The sequence below is a fragment of the Oncorhynchus clarkii genome, chromosome 32 (assembly GCF_045791955.1).
Source record: "Oncorhynchus clarkii lewisi isolate Uvic-CL-2024 chromosome 32, UVic_Ocla_1.0, whole genome shotgun sequence".
Taxonomy (NCBI): Eukaryota; Metazoa; Chordata; class Actinopteri; order Salmoniformes; family Salmonidae; genus Oncorhynchus; species Oncorhynchus clarkii.
Window position 1 is genome coordinate 34,377,300 of NC_092178.1, and position 15,437 is coordinate 34,392,736.

Consider the following 15,437-nt stretch of genomic DNA (forward strand, 5'->3'; position numbering starts at 1 on the left):
AGAATTTTGGTGTATTTCCCTCTGCATGTTTGCGTTTAGTTCGTTCAGTTTCCCAAATATGTCTGTTACATAGCCACATTTTATTTTGTTATACAGAAAGTCAACAAAGTATATTTTTTTGTTTCACAGACATTTTTATTGACAGCAGTTTCTCTCTCAATTATTTTTTCCCCCCAACACTCCCCCTCGATAACCACCAAGCCTCCGTGTGCAATAGAACATTGTCATGCTCTGATCCCATATCTCCACATAGTTTTGCCAACAGGCGTGCGCGATTTAGGTTACAATCGAAGTTACCTGCTGCATATCCCCCGAGTTGGGCGCACAGCTCTTTTGCCGCCAGTTGCAAAAGAGGGTGTATCATATAGTGCGTCCACATAGCAGAGGGAGACATATTCATAACTAGAGTACAGAGGCTTTCTGCCGTCCCTTAATAGATGTAGCCCCATCTGTGCAATAGCCCACCATTAGATCTCATGGAACCTGTTTTTCGTCAATATAGCCACGCAGCACACTGAATATCCCCTGCTTAATTTCATGCTTGGGAATCGTGAGACAGAACAATGTTTACTTGTGAATAGCATGCCCCTAGAAAACAAAAGTCAATGCAAAGTCACAGCTAATAGAGCATAGTGTGGGGAGTTTTTGAGTCGTTCAGTCAGTTTCCTCTTGATAGTTAGGATAGCATCAATTCTTAGTTTCACAGTGTTATCTGACAAAGGTATTGATGTGAGTTTCTCTGCCTCCCCACACATTTTTTTCACATATTAATTGTGGTTGGTAATATCAAAGTATCTGGAATAGTACGGGGTTTCATAGCATAGCAGGCTTACACATTCACGGTGGGAATGATTCAAGTACAACGGTCAAGTTCGGCCGTTCCCACGATCTAAGGGGCTCTCTGGTTGAATTTTAACTTTTACATTGAAATAATTTTCATTTAGATGTTTTATGTTAACCACATTATAATGATTTTGAGAGACAAAGACAGCATTTTCAGGGTGGCAGGTAGCCCAACAGTTAAGAGCATTCGCCCAGTAACCCCCGAGCCCACTAGGTTAAAACTCTGTCTATGTGCCCTTGAACAAGGCACTTAACACTAATTGTTCATGTAAGTCACTCTGTATAAGATCGTCTACTATAATGTTACATTCTTTTCCGGATTTTGGAAATTCTCCCATGACCCCATTTTCATATCAGGCCGTCCCCACATGGGTTCGCAAACCCTAGTTTGGGAACCACTGTTTTACACTAAAGGGGATTATCATCATTTTCACAGTTTCACAGCGTTATTCCAACCTCATAATGTTGAAATATATATAAAACACAGGAGAATTACGTATTTACTGCACTGGGCCTTTAATATCCTTTGTGACCTCAATGATATTGGTGATAATATACTGATATGGCCCTATATAAATGTTACCTATTACAGTTTTTATCATATATTTTTGCCATCATTAGTTATTGCCTTTACAATACTGGTATTCAGATGCTAATGTATTAATAATCAATACAATTATGTTGTTGTCAGTATCATAGTGCATGCCTCCTTTCTTGTTGATAGAATCTCTACAACATCCTGTGCATCAACAACCCCATCAAGGTTATCCACTACTTTGTTAAAATAGCACCGGAGGCCCTTCCTGATGCGTGTACACACACACACACACACACACACACACACACACACACACACACACACACACACACACACACACACACACACACACACAGAGAGATAGACTGTGAGACAACAGAAACTTGAGCACAGCATATTGGCATAGTCTGCTCAGCCTAGTGGCTGAAGGGGGTGGATGGCAGAGGGCTGGCCACATATGGAGTATTTTTGGTGGGGAGGGAGAGGGTGCCTGCATTTGGAGTTGTAGGTGGTGTGAGCTGGAAATTAGGGAGGGAGGGGGTCTCATTTCATAGACTTGGTTGGAACCCGACTCGCTCAAACACTGAACCACAGTGCACTGAAAGACAGACAGAGGACGGAGGGACAGAGGAAGAGAGAGCAACCTGTGAGAGAAAATCAACAAAGTGAAAGAAAGCCAAGAAACAAAGAAAGAAGAGTGAGAGGAAAGTGGGTGGAGAGACAGGTAAAGCATATTGACTGTATTTTTCTCTAACTATTTGCATGATTCTTCGACTCATGATTTATCCAACTTAATGAGATAGCCTATCCTAATCATAAAGCATTTATATATATTAAGTAATATGTTGACATTAGAAGTTGCACTGCTGCGCTCTTGTATTTCACCAGAACCTTACAACTTAACCATTGCCAATAATACAAACTACAAGTGTGCAGACATTGGCATGAAAGACATACCCAAATAAGAACCTTTTCAAACATTTCATCACCTAAAATAATGGATGTAATCACATTGACTATAGCATCAATTACACACTATGTAGAATCTGAAGTTGCATTTTATTTCACTCACACTCACAAACAGTTCACGTGAGGCCAAGTTGATAGCAGGATGCATACGAGCTATAGCCTCAAAGGCACAGTGTTGCTCAGCATCTATAAATAATCTCTGGAGATAGGCAAAGGATATCTGACACTGGGGGAGGTGGGATTCGGACGCATGATGGCATTGTGTACCGCACAGAGTTCTGAGCTTTGAGATTTTATTTAACCAGGCAAGACACTTAAGAACAAATTCATATTTACAATGACGGCCTACCCCGGCCAAACCCTAACCCGGAGGACACTGGGCCAAATGTGCAATAGGACTCCAAATCACGTCCGGTTGTGATACAGCCCAGGATCGAACCAGGGTCTGTAGTGACACCTCTAGCACTGAGATGCAGTTCCTTAGGCCGCTGCGCCACTCAGGAGCCCAATTTTGCATCAACACTGTTAGACAACAGGTGGTGTTAGTGCTAAGGAACATTCTTTCAGGCTTTGTTTTTGTTTTGTCACGGTGTCACCTACTCAGCTACCTCTACCACGTTCCAATATCTTTCCTGTCGATTTTGATCCATCTCTGCTATTTTCCTTATGTTCATGCCCCCTTTTCATTTCTGTCCTCCTTTTTCTTTAGCTTCATAAGATGTTCTGTCTGTTCCTAGCCTATCTCATATGATGTTTTTCATAGGATCTGGTATTTCATCTTTCCTTCACATTATTGTCCTGTTTTCCTACCAACTCTGACCCTCATCATCCTCGACAAAGACACCTTTTCCGTATGGAGGTTATGGCATACTCGGTCACTCCAATACACATTTGAGAAGTACACTCAATCAATCATTCACATTTATTTATAAGGCCCTTTTTACATCAGTAGATGTCACAAAGTGCTATACAGAAACCCAGGCTAAACCCACAAACAGCAACCAATGAAAATGTTCACCACTACCTCCCAACATTAAGCTCTGCCTCAGACCTCAACTAGCTTACATTATTTTTTCACAAAGATTCACATGCATACTGTATTAGATTCTCTGCCTCTCTCACTCCCCTCCTACTCATTCTCTCTGAACTTGATGTTTTCAAATATCCCCGGTCAGTGCAGTGGATGATGCTTGTGACTGGGCTGTGTTCCCCCCCATATGGAGAGGGGAACAGGACAGCAGCTGTTGTTGGTGTCATATGATAGAGAGCTGACACTGGGAGATAGTTAGTTACATGCCAAAGGGCGGGTGTGAGTAGCCACCTAGTTGGATGTCGCAACACACCGCAAAAGAGATGAAACAGCAGTGACCAGTGATGTACTGTACCACTAATAATATCCTGTGACAGACTTGCCAAAATCGAGTAGATGGCCAGAGGCCACCGCTTACTCAAGATTAGTTCTGGGTGCCAAAATTATAACCTACCATTACTGACCTATAGCTGGTCTGCACCAGAGATTCCAGTGGGCACAGACGTCAATTCAACGTCTATTCCACGTTGGTTCCAGTGTGTGCCCAGTGGGATGATAACTATCGGAATGATGGGGGAAAGTGATCCCTGACAGTTTGACCTAAATTGTTGCCTGGCCAGGCCTTCTTGAGAAGTGCAAGTGAAGATAAGCATCCACTGAAACGTCAACAACACAAGTAGAGGCTGCTTATGTAAGAAAGAACCTGATATTTCTGAGACCACTTTCTTAAATCTTCTCCGCTGGTGGGCAAGAACCTGACCACCAAAGGAAGACATTTGCAAAGGTCTAAGAATGTTCAGCAAGGTTCTAGAAATGTAGCTAACAATGTGACATGATTACATCAAATGAAAATAACCTTCACATAGCACATTAACCCTCACAAATATCTGTAACAACGGTTGGTGGGAGTCACAGCTGCTGTGTCATCTCCCATACTGGACGCCCCATGGCAAATAGACACAACAATAGAACATCCGACTTCATCACAGGAACCAGAAATAGCAGCACATCTATTTATTCAATGAAATTGGTACTGGTACTTCATATATTGAGGAGATGTACACCCCTTTGATAGGTCAAGGATGATTGGTGACCCATATCCACTGCTTCTGTAGGTGATCTGTAAACAACAGTCTGGACATAAATAACCTTGGCTGAGGGTCAATCTCCGACAGGATCTCCATGTATGTATTTTCATAACACACAAGGTGGAAAGCACCTGCACTCTGACATGTTGTTTACTCTGACTTTGGCCATGGAAAGGTATAACGTTTACCGAGAACATCAGCAGCATGGAGTGAAAAATCTCCATGGTTTTTGAGAGAGAAACAAATGACCTTTCACACAAAACATATACATATTATCTCCTTTCTTGCCACTTTATTTTTTTATGAATCTGCAGAGGAATATCACAAGGTAAAATGCTGAATTTCTGTTTCTATTTGTACATGTCAAAACAGACTCAAAATGAGACTCTTTGCCAGAGTAGAACAACCAGGGGTCAATTCCATTACAACAAATTACCGTGAAATACTTACGAGTCCTTTCCCAACAATGCAGAGTTAAAAATAAGAACAATTTAAATAATAACAGGAGGATTAAAATAAACAAGAATGAGGAGTACCAGATCAATGTGCAGAGGTACGAGGTACTTGAGGTAGATATTTACATGAAGGCAGGGTAAAGGGATCTTGTTGATGATAATGACACTGTACCCTTGTAATCAAAGGGTTAGTCATGATTAGGTTGTCCCACTATGATCATTTTAATTGCCCGTGGTCATTTGTATTTTATATCTATAAAGGCCACAGTCCCAGCTTGTCCTTCTGTGTTTATTTACAAAGTGATAAGCACTGAATGAAAGTAATTTAGGTATAGTGTGTCAAATCACTGGGAGGATATGATGAGGGGCAGGTATGGGGTGTGGAACCAGAGAGGTGGTTTACTGGGTAGTAATCCAAAGCTATACTCGCTTTGCCCTTCGTGTATTTTTAGGTGACATGAGCGCGCCTGTGTATCTGTAATTGAAGTTGCCATGGATGTTGAGCTAGTGAGATGTGTGTATTTTTCCAAGTATGTGTTACAAGTGTGTGCTTAGTTTGTCGTAATGATTGAGACACTTTGAAACTTGAATAACCAGCATGTGTATAAGCAACGTTTATACTTCATTTCTAATTCAAAACTAAGAGACTATACAGGATCATACGGTATATTTTTCAAGTGTCCTTCTAAAACTCCCCTCAAGTTTTTCACATTTTTATATAGGACCATTTAAAACATGAATAAGATTCACAGTTTTTCTGTTGCTGAAATATAGTGGGAGTCTGTATTTGAGTATGAGTACAAGCACGTGTGTCTGGCTGCTATAAACCATAAACCTGACCCAAAGCACCCTCAGAAATCTGCAGCTGTCAATCACACACCCCTCTTTTTTTAGACTCCGTCTGTGATAGAGAGCGAGATAAAGAGTATATGTCGTTACTTTTTCGCCATGGACTTTTTCTCTGATGCTGTGGTACTTAGTACTTCTCTTTTTCAGGTCCTGTGTGCTGTCGCACTAAAACTGACCAACCCCACCTACCCACCACCCTTACACACACGTGTCTGTCAATCTGTTCCCCTTCTGTTAGCAGTAGAGAACACATAGCTAGTCCAACAGTCACTCAGTGTTTCAGTGGTTGTTTATCAATGAAGAAAGTCCACCGTTATCACACTCAGTAAAACATCTACTTTGTCAATTTGTTGATTAGTTGGTCTGTCCTCATCCCTCAGTGCTTCAGTCAGAACTCGAGAGCCAAAATCTTTAACCCAACTGTTAAAGTAGCTGTCGCCATGGCCCCCAAGAAGAAGATCAATCGTACAAAGGAGATTGCCATGGAGCCAGTTGTCACCCAGGTGAGCACTGTTACTACTCAGATGACAGGAGGAGGAGTGGTGGTGGTGGAGGGCGTGAAGAAGATCGAGGAGATGGCTGCACTGGATATCGTGCAGCTCAACCACATCAACCTCCCCCTGCCCCCTCCCATCATCAAGCCCGGAGAAAAGGGCCTGGGCCTGGGCTGTGAAGTGACCCGCCCCCTCCACGGCAACGCCCTGCTGGAGGAGCTGAGCCGCATGCGCCAGGAGCGCTTCCTCACTGACCTGGAGCTGGCCTGTAAGACCAAGGCCTTCGACGTGCACAAGCTGGTCATTTCTTCCGTCAGCCAGTACTTCCGGGAGATCCTGGCCAAGGACCCCGGAATGAAGCGTCTAGAGCTGTCGTCGCTCTCCCCCCTCGGTAGGTTTCAAACTTAACCGCCTAGCATCTATAGCTGACATTTATTAAAGGCAGGAACTGTCTTGTTTGGAAACGTATCTGTCAAAGTCCACATGAATAGATAAAAACACATGAATAAAGCGATGATATTTTCCACTTATTCTCAGGCCTGGCCAACGTGATCACCTTCGCCTACCTGGGCCGCGTCCACATGTCCCTGTACACCATCGGCTGCACTGTGTCCGCCGCTGCCACCCTCCAGATCCCCCAGCTGCTCCAGATGTGCATGGACTTCCTGCTGGCCGAGATGAACGTGCAGACGTGCGTGTACGTGTGGAACATCGCCGCCGCCTACGGCCTGATTCCCGTGCGCGACGCGGCCCGCCGCTTTGTGCTGGAGAACTTTGTCGCGTTCACAGAGACGCCCCTGTTCAACCAGCTGACCCTGGAACAGATCACAGCCTTCCTCCAGGAGGACAGCCTGCTGCTGCCATCTGAAGTCACCGCCTTCCAGGTCAGCTCCGCTCACCTTGCTTTACCCTACTTTTCTGCATGTAATAACTGACTTAGGATCAGGTCTCCTCATTCCCTACCCCCAACTACAACCATTTTGAGTGAAACCTAAATCAATCCTCAGACCAGCTGTTAAGGACATGATATAGCCACATGACCCTAGTACACAGACACTTGGCAGGCTATTTGACATCCTACTGTGAATAGAAATACTCAGTCAGTATAACTCTCTGTATGCATGGTTATTAATACACAATACCAGTAGGAATAAGAGACATAGCAAGGAAGCAGAGAGGGAGTGGTATTTATAAGCCGAATCGAATAGGAGTATATTTCTGGTTTCATTCAACCACAGTTGGCCATGAAGTGGCTGGACTTCGACCCCAAGCGCCAGGTGCACGCCGCCGAGCTGCTGTCCCACGTGCGCTTCGAGACCATTCCTGCCAGCGAGCTGGTCAGCGAGATCCAGCCCGTGGCGAGGATGATGATGGACCCTCACTGCCACCGCCTGCTAGTGGATGCCATGAACTACCACCTGCTGCCCCACCAACAGAACACACTGCAGTCTCGTCGCACGCAGGTGCGTGGAGGACAGGCCACCTTGCTGACTGTTGGGGGGCGTCCCTCCATCACCGAGCGGGCACTGAGCAGAGTGGTGAGTGTGGCGGATCTTGTGGTGGGCTAAACATTAGGCAGAGGTCAAAGACATGATGAAGAGGCCTCCCGGGTGGCGCAGTGGTTAAGGGCGCTGTACTGCAGCGCCAGCTGTGCCATCAGAGTCCCTGGGTTCGCGCCCAGGCTCTGTCGTAACCGGCCGCGACCGGGAGGTCCGTGGGGCGACGCACAATTGGCCTAGCGTCGCCCGGGTTAGGGAGGGCTTGGTCGGTAGGGGTGTCCTTGTCTCATCGCGCACCAGCGACTCCTGTGGCGGGCTGGGCGCAGTGTGCGCTAACCAAGGTGGCCAGGTGCACGGTGTTTCCTCCGGCGCATTGGTGCGGCTGGCTTCCGGGTTGGATGCGTGCTGTGTTAAGTAGCAGTGCGGCTTGGTTGGGTTGTGTATCGGAGGACGCATGACTTTCAACCTTCGTCTCTCCCGAGCCCGTACGGGAGTTGTAGCGATGAGACAAGATAGTAGCTACTACAACAATTGGATACCACGAAATTGGGGAGAAAAAAGGGGTAAAATTCACACACAAAAAAAAAAAAACAAAAAAAAAAAAACATGATGAAGAAGTTAACCAACATTTTAGAAAACTACTGTTTCACCAATCACCAACCGTATTATCCGAAATGAGAAGTGCTATGTTGTTGACGTTGGTTCCCTTCCAGGTGCTGTGGAGAGATCCACGTGAGGGTGCGGCCACCTGGCGCCACCTTTCCCAGCTACCCGCTAAGAGCTTCAACCAGTGTGTGGCTGTGATGGACGGCTTTCTGTACGTGGCAGGAGGAGAGGACCAGAACGATGCACGCAACCAGGCCAAGCACGCTGTCAGCACCCTCAGCAGGTACATGGATATCCTGTATAACAACAGCAAAAAAAGAAACGTCCTCTCGCTGTCAACTGCGTTTATTTTCAGCAAACTTAACATGTGTAAATATTTGTATGAACGTAAGATTCAACAACTGAGACATAAACTGAACAAGTGCCACAGACACGTGACTAGCAGAAATGGAATAACTTGTCCCTGAACAAAGGGGGGGTCAAAAGTAACAGTCAGTATCTGGTGTGGCCACCAGCTGCATTAAGTACTGCAGTGCATCTCCTCCTCATGGACTGCACCAGATTTGCCAGTTCTTGCTGTGAGATGTTACCCCACTCTTCCACCAAGGCACCTGCAAGTTCCCTGACATTTCTGGGGGGAATGGCCCAATCACCCTCCGATCCAACAGGTCCCAGACGTGCTCAATGGGATTGAGATCCAGGCTCTTCGCCGGCCATGGCAGAACACTGACATTTCTGTCTTGCAGGAAATCACGCACAGAACGAGCAGTATGGCTGGTGGCATTGTCATGCTGGAGGGTCATCTCAGGATGAGCCTGCAGGAAGGGTACCACATGAGGGAGGAGGATGTCTTCCCTGTAACGCACAGCGTTGAGATTGCCTGCAATGACAAGCTCAGTCCGATGATGCTGTGACACACAGCCCCAGACCATGACGGACCCTCCACCTCCAAATCGATTCCGCTCCAGATTACAGGCCTCGGTGTAACGCTCATTCCTTCGACGATAAACGTAAATCTGACCATCACCCCTGGTGAGACAAAACCGCTACTCGTCAGTGAAGAGTATTTTTGCCAGTCTTGTCTGGTCCAGCGACGATGGGTTTGTGCCCATAGGCAACGTTGTTGCCGGTGATATCTGGTGAAGATCTGCCTTATAACAGGCCTACAAGCCCTCAGTCCAGCCTCTCTCAGGCTATTGCGGACAGTCTGAGCACTGATGGAGGGATTGTGCGTTCCTGGTGTAACTCGGGCAATTGTTGTTGCCATCCTGTATCTGTCCCGCAGGTGTGATGTTCGGATTGTTACACGTGGTCTGCCACTGCGAGGACGATCAGCTGTCTGTCCTGTCTCCTTGTAGCGCTGTCTTAGGCGTCTCACAATACGGACATTGCAATTTATTGCCTTGGCCACATCTGCAGTCCTCATGCCTCCGTGCAGCATGCCCAAGGCACATTCACGCAGATGAGCAGGGACCCAGGCATCTTTTTTGTTTTTGTTTTTCAGAGTCAGTAGAAAGGCCTCTTTAGTGTCCTAGTTTTCATAACTGTGACCTTAATTGCCTACCGTCTGTAAGCTGTTAGTGTCTTAACGACCGTTCCACAGGTGCACGTTCATTAATTGTTTGTTCTTTGAACAAGCATGGGAAACAGTGTTCAAACCCTTTACAAAGAAGATCTGTGAAGTTATTTCAATTTTTACGAATTATCTTTGAAAGACAGGATCCTGAAAAAGGAACGTTTCTTTTTTTGCTGAGTTTATGTATTAGCAAACACCCACACATGAGAAAAGTCACTGACTAGGTCCAGACCTTAACATATTATAAGGCAGCAAAGCATACTTGAGTGTTCATTGATTATGTGTAGATTTCATTTCAATTTAGACAACTTCATATTCTTACTCATCCCTGTTTATCTCTTCCTCCTCAGGTACGACCCTCGCTTCAACACCTGGCTGCATCTGGCTAGCATGCGCCAGCGCCGCACCCACTTCAGCCTGGTAGCCACCGGTGGGCGCCTGTACGCTGTTGGCGGCCGCAACGTGGAGGGCCTGCTGGCCACCACCGAGAGCTACCTGCCTTCCTCCAACATCTGGCAGCTCAAGACGCCCATGGAGATGCCACGCTGCTGCCACGCCAGTGCCGTGCAGCCCTCCGGAGACATCCTGGTGACCGGCGGCTACATCAACTGCGCCTACTCGCGCTCCGTGGCCTGCTACAACATTGAGACGGACACCTGGAGTGAGAAGGCCAGCCTGGAGACCCCCCGAGGATGGCACTGCTCCTCCACCCTGGGAGGGAAGGTGTACGTGGTGGGTGGTAGCCAGCTGGGCCCCAGCGGAGACCGCGTGGACGTCCTGTCCATGGAGGTGTTCTCCCCAGAGAACGGTGAGTGGAGCCGGGCCTCCCCCCTGCCCCTGGGCGTGAGCACGGCAGGCCTGTCGCCCCTCGGGGAACAGCTGTACCTGATGGGTGGCTGGAACGAGGCCGAGAAGCACTACAAGGCGGCCGTGCAGAAGTACACCCCGGCAACAGACAGCTGGTCCATGGAGGAGAATCTGCCCGAGGCCACTGTGGGCGTGTCCTGCTGCACCCTGACCCTCCCACCCCGCCACACCCCCCGCAGGCAACAGCACTGCAACACCCCAACAACCAAAGAGGAGCAGCAACTGCCACAGAGAGAGAGCAGTGTGGCCCCACAGTCCATCACTGCCTAAGAGCGAGATTTTTAAAAAATAAAATAAAAGAGGAAGATGTAAGGGAGGAGTGATAGAGATGAAGGAGAGAGGAGAGCTGTAGATAGAGGAACAGAGCAGTAAAGAAAGGAAAATTAAAGATGGAAGGCAGAGTGAATTAACTCCTATACTGGTATGACAACAGCACATTAGGGAGTTCAATGGAATGGGGCCTATGTGTTTGTTGAATGTGAATATGACTGTAAATTAAATACATTTGCAGTATGTGTACAATATGTATTGCAGTTAGTAAGGTGGAACATGTAACGACTGTGGTGATTGCGTGTGTGTGTTTGTGTTTGTGTGTGAACATTCTGGAGTGAATGATAGTGTCTGGGTGTTCTACATTAAGTCATACAATCTTATGACAAATATTGCAATATGATTTTCAGCAAAACGTTAAACATTTCTCATTTAAAAAAAACAAAAAGAAAAATATCTGAAAAGGGCTGCCTGTGTAAACAGCCATTGTCTGTCCAGACAAGCAATTCCAGAGGCAACGTAACCCTGGTGTTTCACTGAATAAAGCCAAACTGACCTAAGAGGATCTTTTTTATTTCACATTTATTTAACCAGGTAGGCTAGTTGAGAACAAGTTCTCATTTGCAACTGCGACCTGGTCAAGATAAAGCGTAGCAATTCGACACATACAGTTACACATGGAATAAACAAAACATAGTCAACACAGTAGAACAAAAGAAAACAAAAAGTCTATATACATTGAGTGCAAATTAGGTAAGTTAAGGAAATAAATAGGCCATGGTGGCGAAGTAATTACAATATAGCAATTAAACACTGGAATGGTAGATCGGCAGAAGATGAATGTGCAGGTAGAGATACTGGGGTGCAAAGGAGCAAAATAAATAAAAATACCATTATGGGGATGAGGTAGGTAGATGGGCTGTTGACAGATAGGCTAAGTACAGGTGCAGTGATCTGTGAGCTGCTCTGACAGCTGGTGCTTAAAGCTAGTGAGGGAGATGTGAGTCTCCAGCTTCAGAGATTTTTGCAATTCGTTCCAGTCATGGGCAGCAGAGAACTGGAAGGAAAGACGACCAAAGGAGGAATTGGCTTTGGGGGTGACCAGTGAGATATACCTGCTGGAGCGCGTGCTACGAGTGGGTGCTGCTATGGTGACCAGTGAGCCGAGATAAGGCGGGGCTTTACCTAGCAGACACTTGTAGATAACCTGTAGCCAGTGGGTTTGGCAACAAGTATGAAACGAGAGCCAACCAACGAGAGCATACAGGTCGCAATGGTGGGTAGTGTATGGGGCTTTGGTGGATCGGTTTATTTCAAACCTCAAAGGTAACTTGTGGTCACATTGTCCAGGAAACAATTTCTGCATTGTCTATTGCCACTTTCTCTAAAATGGCATGAAATAGCTGCATTTGGAAGCATAAAATCCCCCATGACTGCACCAACTCGTCTCCGACAGCCTCCCAAAAGCATTCTGAAGAGCTAGGAGACAGCTGCTTAAATTCATGATTTCAAGAGCCATGTGACCTCCAAAAATAGTATCAGACAAACTCAAGTCACCCAGACTACTCATTTTAAGAGCCAATACTGCCATCATGTGCCAGAATAATGAAACGCCAAGTATTACACACACAAACCGTTCAATACAACTGGCTGCACTTAGGAAAGTACACATCGGGCAAATCACTCCAAATCAAATACATTGTCTCCATCATGCTTTCTGATTTTATATTAATTTCCCCTTTAACAGCTTATGGTATAATTAAAATTTTAGCTTCAGAGGCAAAAGCTTCTCAGACCCCTAGTATTCTGATTTTGAGAGACTAAGAGAACATACTAACATGTGCTTGTAAGGAGCAAGCTCCATTCTTTCCAGAATCTAGACCCATTAGCGCAGTCTGTCCTTTGAGTCAGGTTACTGCCAACAGTCTCCTATTATGCAGAATTATAAATGTGGATTACTCAACATAAAATTCAGCATATGATTCATATCACTTCAATGACCACAGAACCAAACACTGGTATTTTTCCTTTTTATTATAGTTATAAACAAGGTCAACGATTGTTCTTTACTTCCCGGGGAGGATGATACCGTCATACTAAAGGGGGGAAAAAAAGGAAAAAATTAGATGCTTAGCAAGGAAGTCTACTCAAGCTGCACACAAAAAAAGCCATCAATTTTATATTACACAGGTAGGTAATTCAGACTTACTATACAATACGAGTCAGCAGAGTTCTTACCAACAGCATTCAATCAGCAGAAGGCAATCATACTTGCATGGGGGCACTGAGTGCAGGCTTTTATTTTAGCCAAACAGTAACCGCCAATTCAAAATGATCAAAGTCAACATTGAAGACTAAATTGTTGATTAGTAGACTCAGGAGTGCGTTACTGCTTAATTGGCAACACACAGCAAATAATCTGCAGGTATGACTGCCCACCCTGTATAAGAGAACCCACACACCTTCTGCTGGAACCAGCGCATGGCTTCCTCTTTGCGGATGCGGTGCCTGAAACCAATGCGGCCCGTTTTCTGCTTCTTGTCAGCAATGCTGAAACCGGGTCTGCCCAGGACCTGAAAACAAAAAGAGTGAAAGAAAGAGTGTGGTTCAGATTAGAAGACATGTAAAACCCTATCGTATCCAACTGGCAGGTAAAATCAACTTTAAAAATATTTATTTTAAAATATGTGAAGCCACTCACGACGTAGAAGTCCAGTCCGTAGATACCGATGCTGGGGTCGTACTTTATTCCCAGATCAATGTGTTCCTGGATGCCAAAGCCAAAGTTGCCGGTGTCGGAGAAGTTGTTCTTCCTCAACTCGTACTCACGCACCTTTGGAAGAAACGAGGTATTCCATTTAGCAGGGGCAACATGTTGCAACATTAGGCAATATGCCTAAATACATTGCTAATGTGGACAATGGTCAAAGTTGACACCTTGCCAAATCAAATCACCATTGGCTGAGGATGAACACAAGTGATTCAACTTAACCATAAGTATACAGAACTCTAGGAAAATATAAATAGGGGTAAATGTTACGACTACACTAAGCCCTACCCTAAAGGGTGTCAGAAAGAAACATTCCCTTGGCAAATTAATGGTGATTAAGAGTTTTGCATAGTCAACAAACCCACATCCCAAAACACCCATGCAGTGGCTGTAATAAATAGTTGTAGTAAATGGACAGTGTATAAAATATTGAAAACTCACCTTGAGTCCCTTTTCCAGGATCTCCTCAGCCTTAGCTCCACGGACGGTGCAGTGGACAGCAATCTTTTCATTTCTGCGGATGCCGAACGATCGCACAGTGTAGCGGGCTGAGGGGTACAGGGGGAGGAAGACTTCAGCACAAACATTTTCCACTAACATGTCAATCAACAGGGTAACCATCAAACACACAGCCACAGATGATCATAAACAAAACAGGCATAGGATACCTACCCTTGGAGAAGACAGGGGTCTGGCCTGTGAGCTGCTCAAGCACCTTAGCAGCACGGGTCAGTCTGTCACCACTCTCCCCAACACAGATGTTCATACAAAGCTTGCGGATGCGAAGCTCACGCATGGGGTTCTCCTTTTTCTCGCTCTGTTCCTGTTGAAATCAAACGTTGGCATTAGGTGGCTGGGAGGTTAACAGTTACGTTTCGTAAGTTTCGCTAGCCACATCAGCTGTCCGCTATGCAGCCAGGCTGGATAGCTAGCTAGTTGCCAACATAGAAACATGTCGATATTAACTAGCTATTAAATCCTGGTCAATGTCAATAGATACCCAACTGGCGATCTTTAGGCCGTTTCCAAGCAGCCACACATGTTTACACTGACAAATATATTCAAAAACGTGATTCAATGTGTTTAACTTCCTGGCTAAATAACCAGATTCCTGCCAACAGGACATGCCGGTGCATATCCTATGGCTTATCGTCGGCTGCTACTAGCCACCTTGCTAAGGTATCATGTTTACAATGTTGCAGTCAATTGTACAATTTCGTTTATGTTCATATTTTCACTGTTCGCATGTTGACGCGACATCGGTAGAACGTTAACTGTAACAAAGTACTGAGAAACCTATTCGGAGAGAAACCTCGACTTCAACAGCCATGTCACTTTCCCCAACATACGCTTCAATTAAAAGCAAGGACCCATATTTTGTGCGTAATACAACTTTGTTTCAATAGTGCACATTAACCTACTCATATCTGGTTATAAAAACAATGGGTTTTTGGCCGTATAACGCTGATGATTGTGGATTTAAAAGGTAACCCGCGAAATCTTGCCTCCTTATACGTAAAACCTGCACTCACCGCCATGTTTGATCACTTGAAGAGGACGACACATTTCCGGGCCAGCGCATT

At 45.6% G+C, this 15,437-nt stretch overlaps 2 protein-coding genes across 4 annotated transcripts; one reads left to right on the top strand and one right to left on the bottom strand.

Annotated features, from left to right (window-relative positions):
- Positions 1-1,894: 1,894 nt before the first annotated feature.
- LOC139391765 (kelch-like protein 31) lies at positions 1,895-11,113 on the top strand. 3 transcript variants are annotated; one of them, XM_071139302.1, is made up of 7 exons: positions 1,953-2,105; positions 4,496-4,564; positions 6,153-6,657; positions 6,804-7,150; positions 7,505-7,804; positions 8,479-8,654; positions 10,298-11,113. In XM_071139302.1, the coding sequence occupies exons 3-7, from the start codon at positions 6,213-6,215 to the stop codon at positions 11,082-11,084; spliced, it is 2,055 nt and encodes a 684-aa protein (XP_070995403.1). In that variant the 5' UTR covers positions 1,953-2,105; positions 4,496-4,564; positions 6,153-6,212; the 3' UTR covers positions 11,085-11,113. The 3 variants fall into 3 exon arrangements, with proteins under 3 accessions (XP_070995401.1, XP_070995403.1, XP_070995402.1); XM_071139301.1 differs by having other exon boundaries at positions 1,960-2,105; positions 4,456-4,564; XM_071139300.1 differs by lacking the exon at positions 4,496-4,564 and having other exon boundaries at positions 1,895-2,105.
- A 1,987-nt stretch (positions 11,114-13,100) lies between these two features.
- On the bottom strand, positions 13,101-15,437 carry LOC139391767 (large ribosomal subunit protein uL5-like). The gene is made up of 6 exons (XM_071139304.1): positions 15,387-15,437; positions 14,527-14,677; positions 14,296-14,402; positions 13,786-13,917; positions 13,547-13,657; positions 13,101-13,180 (listed from the first exon to the last, which is right to left on the bottom strand). The coding sequence occupies exons 1-6, from the start codon at positions 15,390-15,392 to the stop codon at positions 13,151-13,153; spliced, it is 537 nt and encodes a 178-aa protein (XP_070995405.1). The 5' UTR covers positions 15,393-15,437; the 3' UTR covers positions 13,101-13,150.